The 11,294-nt window shown below is 34.3% G+C and overlaps 2 protein-coding genes across 3 annotated transcripts; both read right to left on the bottom strand.

Moving 5' to 3' along the window:
• Positions 1–1,858: 1,858 nt before the first annotated feature.
• Positions 1,859–5,733, bottom strand: LOC113534207 (uncharacterized). The gene is made up of 3 exons (XM_053232912.1): positions 5,430–5,733; positions 2,134–4,711; positions 1,859–2,052 (listed from the first exon to the last, which is right to left on the bottom strand). Exon 2 carries the CDS (start codon positions 4,685–4,687, stop codon positions 3,752–3,754), a length of 936 nt encoding a protein of 311 aa, XP_053088887.1. The 5' UTR covers positions 4,688–4,711; positions 5,430–5,733; the 3' UTR covers positions 1,859–2,052; positions 2,134–3,751.
• An 889-nt stretch (positions 5,734–6,622) lies between these two features.
• On the bottom strand, positions 6,623–10,723 carry LOC117595685 (uncharacterized). 2 transcript variants are annotated; one of them, XM_053236034.1, is made up of 4 exons: positions 10,599–10,723; positions 8,673–9,881; positions 7,087–8,493; positions 6,623–7,005 (listed from the first exon to the last, which is right to left on the bottom strand). In XM_053236034.1, the coding sequence occupies exon 2, from the start codon at positions 9,855–9,857 to the stop codon at positions 8,913–8,915; it is 945 nt and encodes a 314-aa protein (XP_053092009.1). In that variant the 5' UTR covers positions 9,858–9,881; positions 10,599–10,723; the 3' UTR covers positions 6,623–7,005; positions 7,087–8,493; positions 8,673–8,912. The 2 variants fall into 2 exon arrangements, with proteins under 2 accessions (XP_053092009.1, XP_053091770.1); XM_053235795.1 differs by having other exon boundaries at positions 7,087–9,881.
• Between the last annotated feature and the right edge of the window lie 571 nt (positions 10,724–11,294).

The following is an 11,294-nucleotide window of genomic DNA, read 5'->3' as shown; positions in this document are numbered from 1 at the left end:
GAAGTAGGGTAACTCATGCTCAAAAAAGTCACAAGAATTCGACAGATGATGTCATAGACCTATTTGCATATTCATAGATCCATTGTTATTATTTGCATATCAAATTGTGTTATGAGTTTTACTGGAATAAAAAAAAATACACAAGGAAAAAAACTTTAGGTTCATGCTGTTTTAGAAAAACAATGGGTGATATTATGGGATGATGTGATGCAGCCTGATGCAAAGTTGATTGTTTTCCAATAACAGCACATCCTGAAGTGTTTTATTCCACTTATACCACACCAGTTTGCCAATGATTACCAATTTTGAATTTATTAAAGCAGGATGTGTAATGGTGTAGACCTAACATGACTTTTATTTAATAATTAAATCAAGAAATCAGTTAAAATCTTACACTGCCAGATTATTATTCCAGATTGTTATTTGTATTAAAGCATATTATTTAGAAGCTATCACTGATTATTCATCAACTATATTAAAACTAAAAGGAAAGGTATGTATTTTAGTATAAATATAAATGTGCTTTTTTTTTTTGGTGAGGATTTTTATTATCATGCTGTCAGTATTGCCTTGTAAATTGTATATAGAGCATGTTATTTATTTCTCTTATATCTACCATCTCAGTCATTAATATTATTTTGTTTATTAATGTTTTTTCTCATTTATGCAGTAATTAACTCTGCTGACTCTAGTAATGGAGTAGGTGCACAGCAGGTGCTGATTAAAGAGTAATGAAGTGTATCCTGATCTGCAGCTGAAACACTGACATGATGCTCATCGATGTGTTGATGTCACAGGACAAGTGATAATACTCCATCCACCGCAACCTAACATATATAAAACACCCATGAACACAAATTACATAAACTACCTCTTTCATCTCTGTTGTATCACAAAAGAATTTACATTGAATTCACACTTACCGAGAGATCAAAATGTCACAAAGGGTGCAAAAATGTTATTTAGGATAATGACTGATATTATAATTCGAATATGAAAGGTCATTTGAAAAAGTAGAGATTAATTTTTGTGCCATATTTCTAGAAACATTGAAGTTGCATGTACTGTATAAGTGCCAATTTACGCAGAAATATTACAAACAGCTAAAATCTCTTCTTGTTTTTTCTTAATAATTGTTATATTAATTAATGTTCGACATTTTTATCCCTTTATAGTTACATTTAATGTTTATGTAAATGTTTAATGTACGTTTATTACGCTGTATACAGTGCCCCCTAGTGGACAATTTCTGATACTGCAGGACCATCATTTTTAACTGTAAAATAATCACTAAGAAAAATAAATATAATAATAATATTATTATTACTTGCAGCTGAAATGTTATAATTAATGATTCAGATTTCTAATAATTAAAAATGTCATTATCATGATTTGTGTCAGTATGTAGAGCCTTTATATTTAAGTATACTTAGATAATCTTTAGATTAAAATATATTGTGATTAATTAGTGCCTTCTTTAGTTGAGTGTTTGTGAAGCCACAATGTAGCTCTTCTATACTTGTGTTTTTTTTTTCCCCTGATCTTGATATTTGTGCTGCATTTTGAAAATGGCTGGTCAGGTTCTAACCTGTCAGTATCTTGGGTTGGAAAATGGATAATACAGTACATCAAAGCTGAGATTATGGGAGCTTAGTTCTCAGGTGCATTAGGACAAACTTGCATATGCTAGCAGTGAATGATATTTTAAACGTATCATTAATCTATTCAGTTCAATCAGTCAGATAGCTTTGTAGATTTCCAGCAAACGATATTCCTTCTGACCCAGAGTTTTGTCATGAGAAGATGCCATTTTATACCATACGACATACCATCTAGTGTTAGAATCATACCAGTTCAGTTCATTTCAAAGTTTAATTTTATTCGTACATTCTTCTGTTTCAATGGATATTTTGTTACAGAATTCTGGATGTAGATTTAGATCCCTAGTGAGCAAGCCAGAGGCCACGGTGGCAAGGAAAAACTCCCTGAGATGACATGAGGAAGAAACCTTGAGAGGAACCAGACTCAAAAGGGAACCCATCTTTAGTGTATCTGTGTGAGAGTGAGACAACAGATTATTAATTTTATACCACAGTGCTTGTCAGCAGGTGTTTGATTTAAAACTAAACTTACCTTATTTTGGGCACCTCACCCTGGGCAGCCATCAGGTAAGATGGAGGAGGAAGTGGTTACCAGAGGATAATAATAATAATAATAATAATAATAATAATAATAATAATCCAATTACTTGATGCAAATAACAGACATGCCTGTTGTTTACTTTTTGGTTATATAATAAAGGGGAAGTTCACCTTATTTCACATTTGAGCAGTTCTAAATATTTATTTGGCAATTTCTAGTCACCTCAGTCAGATTTTAGGTCAAAACATACAGTTTCAGTTTTTTTTTCTTTTGCAAAATATATTATAATAAGATGAATTTATGACTCTAAGTATGCTACCTGAGTTGTCTATATCTTTATTTTAATTAGTTTAAATTAAATTTTAATTAGACCTCACTGATAACCTTGGGTTTTTAAAAGCAAATTTAAAAAAAAAAATTTTTTAATTAGTGTTATTTTTGAGAAGAACTTTTTTGTATGTTCAGAAATTATATTTTCTAAAAAAAATTTTTGGTCTTTTACATTACATATTTTAAGACTTAAATGCTAAAAATTTTCGACAATTTTTTTTTTTCATTTCAGGCATACATGTAAAAAAGAGAAAACATAAATGAATCTGGATATTCCTATAAATAATTTATGCATGAGAAGATTAACAAATTGTTTAAGCAATTGATATAAAAACTGTCTGAGGTGCCTAGAAATCACCCTAAGTGCTTAGAAAAGGTCAAATGTGAATAAAGGAGAACTCTCCCTTTAACAAGCTGTGCAGTCCCTCTTTCTCTCTTAGTGAGCCAAGCCTGAGTGTTCTGTGTGTGTGTGTGTGTGTGTGTGAACGATGTGTGAACCAAAGTGAGCCACTGCAAAGCAGCCATGCCTCTGTTCAGGTGGACTTGAATGCACAGTCCCCAATCTTGGCCAGCCACATGCTGAGGCGTTAATCTCGAACATCTCCAGGTACACCATGACCCATGAGACCCTGATGCTGCTGTTCTTGCATCCTAGAGGCTGGCAAGAGGATGGCTAGAGGCTGGCTAGAGGCTGGATGATCTGCATCAGGGGATTCGTTCACATGGCTTTCGTTGTGCACTCATCTCTCAGGTTTTGGCACCAGTGTGGTAAACTGTCAGTAGGTGAGACTCAGAGAACTCAGGTTGTGCTTGTATGTTAGCTTTTATTTCTCAGTCTGGCAGAAAACAAAAATGAAACAGAAAAAAACGGAGAAAACAGAAAATAACAGTGGCACACTTTGACTCACTCACACACACACACGTACACAATACTCAGGCTTGGTAACTTAAGACAGAAAGGGAGACAAACAGTTTGCCATAAGATTAAAAAATGAAGAAAGATAGAAAAAAATATTTTTTGTGGTCCTACAGGACCTACCATGAAAGAAATCTGTAACGTGTGACTATTTTGTTAAGACGCTGGTCTAAACTGTGGAGAATTTTTTAAAAAGTGGCCATATTCAGGGGTGCCTGGGCCCATTTGCTCAAAATTTTGGGAACAACAGTTACATGCGACCTAAGATTTATCCATGATTTATTAATTTAAAAGTTAAAAAACTATTTAAAGGTTAATACATTTAAATATTAAATATATTAGATAGACTAAAATCAATTAATGTCAAACCAAGCAGGAGTCAGTTTTTTGTAAGTCAGAGGTTGCATTACAAAAGGTAAAACTACAATAACTTGTTTGGATCCAGGGTAAAAACTGTGGAGAAATTTTAGTACAGCGACCATATTCACATTCAGGGTGTGTAAAGATGCCTCGATATATGCCAATCAGTTCACCCTTAGTATTGTAAACAGGTGAGCCACTGTCTCCAGGTTTACCTGCTACAGATATTATAAATTCCTCAGTACACATTTGTGCCTTCATGTTTAAATTTGGACGACAGATTTTACCCTCTTGCTTCAGAAAATTCCCATCGGGGCCTGAGGAGTAAAAATATACACTTTCAGTTTCATTGACTTTACCAATCTGATTCTGTAAACCATCGCCAAGCGGACTAGTATCGCCAAGTAATTTAATAAAAGCCAGATCTCTGTCTGTGTCACTGTTACAAGATTTCGTAAAGACAGCCTTATAGACCAACATAATTTCTCCAGTAGTGAAAGCAATGAGTATTTCACACTTCTCTAGACCTGTGTCCTTAATAACATGTAAGGCAGTCAAGACATGACCATAACCATAATAACAGCCAAGTCCATTTGGAATAAACTTTCCTGTATCTGTATTAATGATTAGTTTGCATGGTCTTTGCTTTGGAAACACCAGCCCCATGCTGGGACCGTGTTCTTGAATTTCTCCACTTTTGTAAACTACAGGGCCGTTCGTAGATTCTAGTCTATCTAAACATTTCTGCATTATATCCTCTGTACGCCAAGGTGGATCTGATTTAATATTAAATAAATAATTATGTGCATCCAAATAAAAATGTTTAATATAGAGTTGGGTAGACCTTAATTTCGAAATATATATTAAAGATGCAAACTGAAAAAAAGGTATGAAATGAAATAATTGATAAAATATATATTTAAAATATTCCAGCAACATAGTGTATGTGTTCCTCCAGCAAACCTGTAAAATGAGAAAAAAAAATCAGTGTGAGCACAGGGGACTTATTATTATTGTTATTATTATTATTAGTAGTAGTTTAATGTTTAATGACTGAGATATTTACAGTAAGCAATAAGCTAATATAAAGTCACATTTACATAATATACACTATAAAAAATCTTCTGTTTTTTTTTTTTTTTACATCTATGAATTGAGATCAGTTATTTATTAAGTTCACCCAGTGTTTGTGTAGTTAACACAACATTAGAAACCATTGTTTGGTTGAATTATGACACTGGACCGTGACAGCGAAACAACCCAGCAGCAGTGGATCAAACACAAAGCTATTGAGAATTCTCAACTGACAGCAGAGGGGTGAAGCATACGATTGTGAGAAAATATTTAATACTGTCTTCTGATGTTATTCTTCATGTTTAAGCATGTAGTATAATTTGGTATGAATATGGATAGCTAACATCATGTAACATCATAACTCCTTATAGCAGTAAACATTGATTTTACTCGAGTTGCTATGTAATGTACACTAACTAGCAATACTTTAGATAACCTCTATAGACAGACGTTATAGACAGACAAATATGAAAACAAAGCTAACTTTAGCGGTTGGCTAAATGGACACCCACAAGCTCACTGCTAAGACTGCTGATGAGTGTAGTCATAATTAGATTATTTGCAAAAAAAGCCCATTAAAGGTGCAAAAACCGTAGAAGACACTCACCACTTCCTCCTCTCTTATTTTGTGCTGGCGGCTGCCGTGGAGAAAATAAAGCCTATTCGTTTTATATCGATTGTCAGCCAATCATCTTTTAACAGATGGCAGGAGGAGAGATAGATACTCACCTACAAAGCCAAAAATGGGCAAACCCCCACCTACATACCTGAAGGCAGTTGTCATGTTCTTTCAAGCCTCTGGCACGGAATGACTTGACTCATCTAAGCTTACAAGGAGGACTTTAATCAAGGCTCTGTGCTGGCATGCAGGTAGTGGAATGAACTGGAGAACTGCCAAGAAACTGACTGTCTTCAAAAGAACACTATAGACACACTTCTTCATCAACATTAAAAAAATCTCTTCAGTTGTGTGTTTTCTTGCTGTAATATTCTTACACTTATCTGTACTAGCATGAAGATGTTTTTGAGGTTGTTTTTGACTATAAAGCACTGAAACAGGTGATATACTAACTACAGTGATCTGTTTTTGACCTTTCTGAAGTATTTTTATGATTTCTGTCACCTGCATTTCATAAATAATTTTTTTTCTTACATCACTAGCGGGTTTTATATATCTCTTTTCAGATCGCTGAAGTTAGCAACTTTTAATGGCATTTAACATCTCTTACTGCTCAGTTGTTCTTGACAAGTTGTTGGATCACTTTTTAATGACTAGGAGCAGCTATAAGTTTCATAACGTGTTTTACTTGTTTTATAGTTTTGTTTTTACTCATGCACCTTTCTTTCATTTCTTGCTAATTAGTGCTGCCAATGTATTTATTCAGATATAATATATATATATATATATATATATATACTTTAGATGAATGTTTGTGAAGCCACAATGTAGCTCTTCTATACTTGTGTTTTTTTTCCCCCCTGATCTTGATATTTGTGCTGCATTTTGAAAATGGCTGGTCAGGTTCTAACCTGTCAGTATCTTGGGTTGGAAAATGGATAATACAGTACATCAAAGCTGAGATTATGGGAGCTTAGTTCTCAGGTGCATTAGGACAAACTTGCATATGCTAGCAGTGAATGATATTTTAAACGTATCATTAATCTATTCAGTTCAATCAGTCAGATAGCTTTGTAGATTTCCAGCAAACGATATTCCTTCTGACCCAGAGTTTTGTCATGAGAAGATGCCATTTTATACCATACGACATACCATCTAGTGTTAGAATCATACCAGTTCAGTTCATTTCAAAGTTTAATTTTATTCGTACATTCTTCTTTTTCAATGGATATTTTGTTACAGAATTCTGGATGTAGATTTAGATCCCTAGTGAGCAAGCCAGAGGCCACGGTGGCAAGGAAAAACTCCCTGAGATGACATGAGGAAGAAACCTTGAGAGGAACCAGACTCAAAAGGGAACCCATCCTCTTGTGGGTGACACTGGATAGTGCAATTACAAATCATTACGGTACACAGATGTAGAAGAGTAATGACAAACTGTACTAAAGTGATGACGATTACAGCAGCATTTTGTGAGCACAAATCTACAGTATCCAGGCATCCTCTATCCAGTGAAGCAAGGGTGAGATTTTCTTTTCTTGTAAAATGCCAATCTTTAGTGTATCTGTGTGAGAGTGAGACAACAGATTATTAATTTTATACCACAGTGCTTGTCAGAAGGTGTTTGATTTAAAACTAAACTTACCTTATTTTGGGCACCTCACCCTGGGCAGCCATCAGGTAAGATGGAGGAGGAAGTGGTTACCAGAGGATCATAATAATAATAATAATAATAATAATAATAATAATAATAATAATAATAATAATAATCCAATTACTTGATGCAAGTAACTTTTACTTTTGGTTATATAATAAAGGGGAAGTTCACCTTATTTATTATTTGAGCAGTTCTAAATATTTATTTGGCGATTTCTAGTCACCTCAGTCAGTTTTAAGAATTTCTTTTTTTTTTTTTTGAAAAATATATTATAATAAGATTAATTTATGACTCTAAGTATACTAACTGAGTTGTCTATATCTTTATTTTAATTAGTTTAAATTAAATTTTAATTAGACTCCACTGGTAACCTTGGGTTTTTAAAAACAAGGTTTTTTAAAATTATTTTTTATTTATTTATTTATTTTTTTTAATTATTTTTTGGAAGATCTTTTTGTATGTTCAGAAATGATATTTTCTAAAAGAAAATTTTTTGGTCTTTAACATTACATATTTTAAGACTTAAATGTTAAAAATTTTGGACAATTTTTTTTTTTCATTTCAGGCATACTGTTTTAGCTGTTTTTACTCATTGACAATCCATTTACTTTTTAATATAAGTAATATTTACACAGACTCAAAAATTTTATGTAAAAAAGAGAAAACATAAATGAATCTGGATATGGCTATAAATAATTTATGCATGAAAAGATTAACAAATTGTTTAAGCAATTGATATAAAAACTGTCTGAGGTGCCTAGAAATCACCCTAAGTGCTTAGAAAAGGTCAAATGTGAATAAAGGAGAACTCTCCCCTTAACAAGCTGTGCAGTCCCTCTTTCTCTCTTAGTGAGCCAAGCCTGAGTGTTCTGTGTGTGTGTGTGTGTGTGTGTGTGTGAACGATGTGTGAACCAAAGTGAGCCACTGCAAAGCAGCCATGCCTCTGTTCAGGTGGACTTGAATGCACAGTCCCCAATCTTGGCCAGCCACATGCTGAGGCGTTAATCTCGAACATCTCCAGGTACACCTTGACATCATCCTGGGGTGTCATTCTGGCCAGTGAGAAAGAGTTTAGGGATGGGCTCATGCCAGCAGGCTCAGGATGACGGCTTGGTCCGCAGCTTGCTCCTCCAGGATTTTAGCAAGGATTTCCTGCTGTTGTTGCTGCAGACCCATGAGACCCTGATGCTGCTGTTCTTGCATCCTAGAGGCTGGCAAGAGGATGGCTAGAGGCTGGCTAGAGGCTGGATGATCTGCATCAGGGGATTCGTCCACATGGCTTTCATTGTGCACTCATCTCTCAGGTTTTGGCACCAGTGTGGTAAACTTTCTCTGTCAGTAGGTGAGACTCAGCGGACTCAGGTTGCGCTTGTATGTTAGCTTTTATTTCTCAGTCTGGCAGAAAACAAAAATGAAACAGAAAAAAACAAGGTTGGCCCCAGTGGCTCACTTTGACTCACTCACACACACACACACACACACACAATCAATACTCAGGCTTGGCAACCTAAGACAGAAAGGGAGAGAAACAGTTTGCCATGAGATCAAAAAATAGATAGAAAAAAAGGACCTACCATGAAAGAAATCTGTAACATGTGACTATTTTGTTAAGACGCTGGTCTAAACTGTGGAGAATTTTTTAAAAAGTGGCCATATTCAGGGGTGCCTGGGCCCATTTGCTCAAAATTTTGGGAACAGTCACATGAGACCTAAGATTTATCCATGATTTATTAATTTAAAAGTTAAAAAACTAAATGGTTATAATATTTAAAGGTTAATACATTAAAATGTTAAATAGATTAGATAGACTAAAATCAATTAATGTCAACCAAGCAGGAGTCAGTTTTTTGTAAGTCAGAGGTTGCATTACAAAAGGTAAAACTACAATAACTTGTTTGGATCCAGAGTAAAAACTGTGGAGAAATTTTAGAACAACGACCATATTCACATTCAGGGTGTGTAAAGATGCCTCGATATATGCCAATCAGTTCACCCTTAGTATTGTAAACAGGTGAGCCACTGTCTCCAGGTTTACCTGCTACAGATATTATAAATTCCTCAGTATACATTTGTGCCTTCATGCTTAAATTTGGATAACAGATTTTACCCTTCTTCTTCAGAAAATTCCCATCGGGGCCTAAGGGGTAAATATCTACACTTTCAGTTTCACTGACTTTACCAATCTGATTCTGTAAACCATCGCCAAGCGGACTAGTATCGCCAAGTAATTTAATAAAAGCCAGATCTCTGTCTGTGCCAATGTTAAAAGATTCTGTAAAGTCAGCCTTATAGACCAACATAATCTCTCCAGTAGTGAAAGCAATGAGTATTTTACACTTCCCTGGACCTGTGTCCTTAATAACATGTAAGGCAGTCAAGACATGACCATAACCATAATAACAGCCAAGACCATCTGTAATGCTTTTTTCGGTATAATTTCTAATTTCTATTTTGCATGGTCTTTCCTTTGGAAACACCAGCCCCATGCTGGGACCGTATTCTTGAATTTCTCCACTTTTGTAAACTACAGGGCCGTTCGTAGATTCTAGTCTATCTAAACATTTCTGCATTATATCCTCTGTACGCCAAGGTGGATCTGATTTAATATTAAATAAATAATTATGTGCATTCAAATAAAAATGTTTAATATAGAGTTGGGTAGACCTTAATTTCAAAATATATATTAAAGATGCAAACTGAAAAAAAGGTATAAAATGAAGTAATTTATAAAATATATATTTAAAATATTCCAGCAACATAGTGTATGTGTTCCTCCAGCAAACCTGTAAAATGAGAAAAAAAAATCAGTGTGAGCACAGTAGACTTATTATTGTTATTATTATTAGTAGTAGTAGTTTAATGTTTAATGACTGAGATATTTACAGTAAGCAATAAGCTAATATAAAGTCACATTTACATAATATACACTATAAAAAATCTTCCGTGTTTTTTTTTTTTTTACTTCTATGAATTGAGATCAGTTATTTATTAAGTTCACCCAGTGTTTGTGTAGTTAACACAACATTAGAAACCATTGTTTGGTTGAATTATGACACTGGACCGTGACAGCGAAACAACCCAGCAGCAGTGGATCAAACACAAAGCTATTGAGAATTCTCAACTGACAACAGAGGGGTGAAGCATACGATTGTGAGAAAATATTTAATACTGTCTTCTGATGTTATTCTTCATGTTTAAGCATGTAGTATAATTTGGTACAAATATGGATAGCTAACATCATGTAACATCATAACTCCTTATAGCAGTAAACATTGATTTTACTCGAGTTGCTATGTAATGTACACTAACTAGCAATACTTTAGATAACCTCTATAGACAGACATTATAGACAGACAAATATGAAAACAAAGCTAACTTTAGCGGTTGGCTAAATGGACACCCACAAGCTCACTGCTAAGACTGCTGATGAGTGTAGTCATAATTAGATTATTTGCAAAAAAAAGCCCATTAAAGGTGCAAAAACCGTAGAAGACACTCACCACTTCCTCCTCTCTTATTTTGTGCTGGCGGCTGCCGTGGAGAAAATAAAGCCTATTCGTTTTATATTGATTGTCAGCCAATCATCTTTTAACAGTTGGCAGGAGGAGAGATAGATACTCACCTACAAAGCCAAAAATGGGCAAACCCCCACCTACATACCTGAAGGCAGTTGTCATGTTCTTTCTACAGTGATCTGTTTTTGACCTTTCTGAATTATTTTTATGATTTGTGTCACCTGCATTTCATAAATAATTTCATTTTGCTTTTTTTTCCTTACATCACTAGCAGGTTTTATATATTTCTTGTCAGATTGCTTACAAGGCAAAATTAGCAACTTTTAATGGCATTTAACATCTTTTGTTGCTCAGTTGTTTTTCAAAAGTTGCTGGTTCACTTTTAATGACTAGGTGTAGCTGTAAGTTTCATAACGTGTTTTACTTGTTTTATAGTTTTGTTTTTACTCATGCACCTTTCTTTCATTTCTTGCTTTCTGATGATGTTCCTGGAAATTAGTCAGGCAAGTTGCAAACATGTCAAGTGTCAAGTTAAAATTTATATCTTGAATGTCTTTATTTCTGTAAAGCTGCTTTGTGACAATGCCCATTGTTTAAAGCGCTATACAAAAAAATTGAATTGAACTGAATTGAATTGAAGTGGGTTTTTATTGTCATTCTTCTATATAGCCTGTCTACATT

This window comes from Pangasianodon hypophthalmus, chromosome 1, assembly GCF_027358585.1.
Source record: "Pangasianodon hypophthalmus isolate fPanHyp1 chromosome 1, fPanHyp1.pri, whole genome shotgun sequence".
Lineage (NCBI taxonomy): Eukaryota > Metazoa > Chordata > Actinopteri > Siluriformes > Pangasiidae > Pangasianodon > Pangasianodon hypophthalmus.
Note: the sequence above shows the minus strand (reverse complement) of the source record. Positions and strands in the feature narration are given on the sequence as shown.

Coding starts and splice junctions, on each gene's coding strand:
- LOC117595685 (XM_053235795.1), bottom strand. CDS start 9,857: ATGTTGCTGGAATATTTTAAATATATATTTTATAAATTACTTCATTTT.
- LOC113534207 (XM_053232912.1), bottom strand. CDS start 4,687: ATGTTGCTGGAATATTTTAAATATATATTTTATCAATTATTTCATTTC.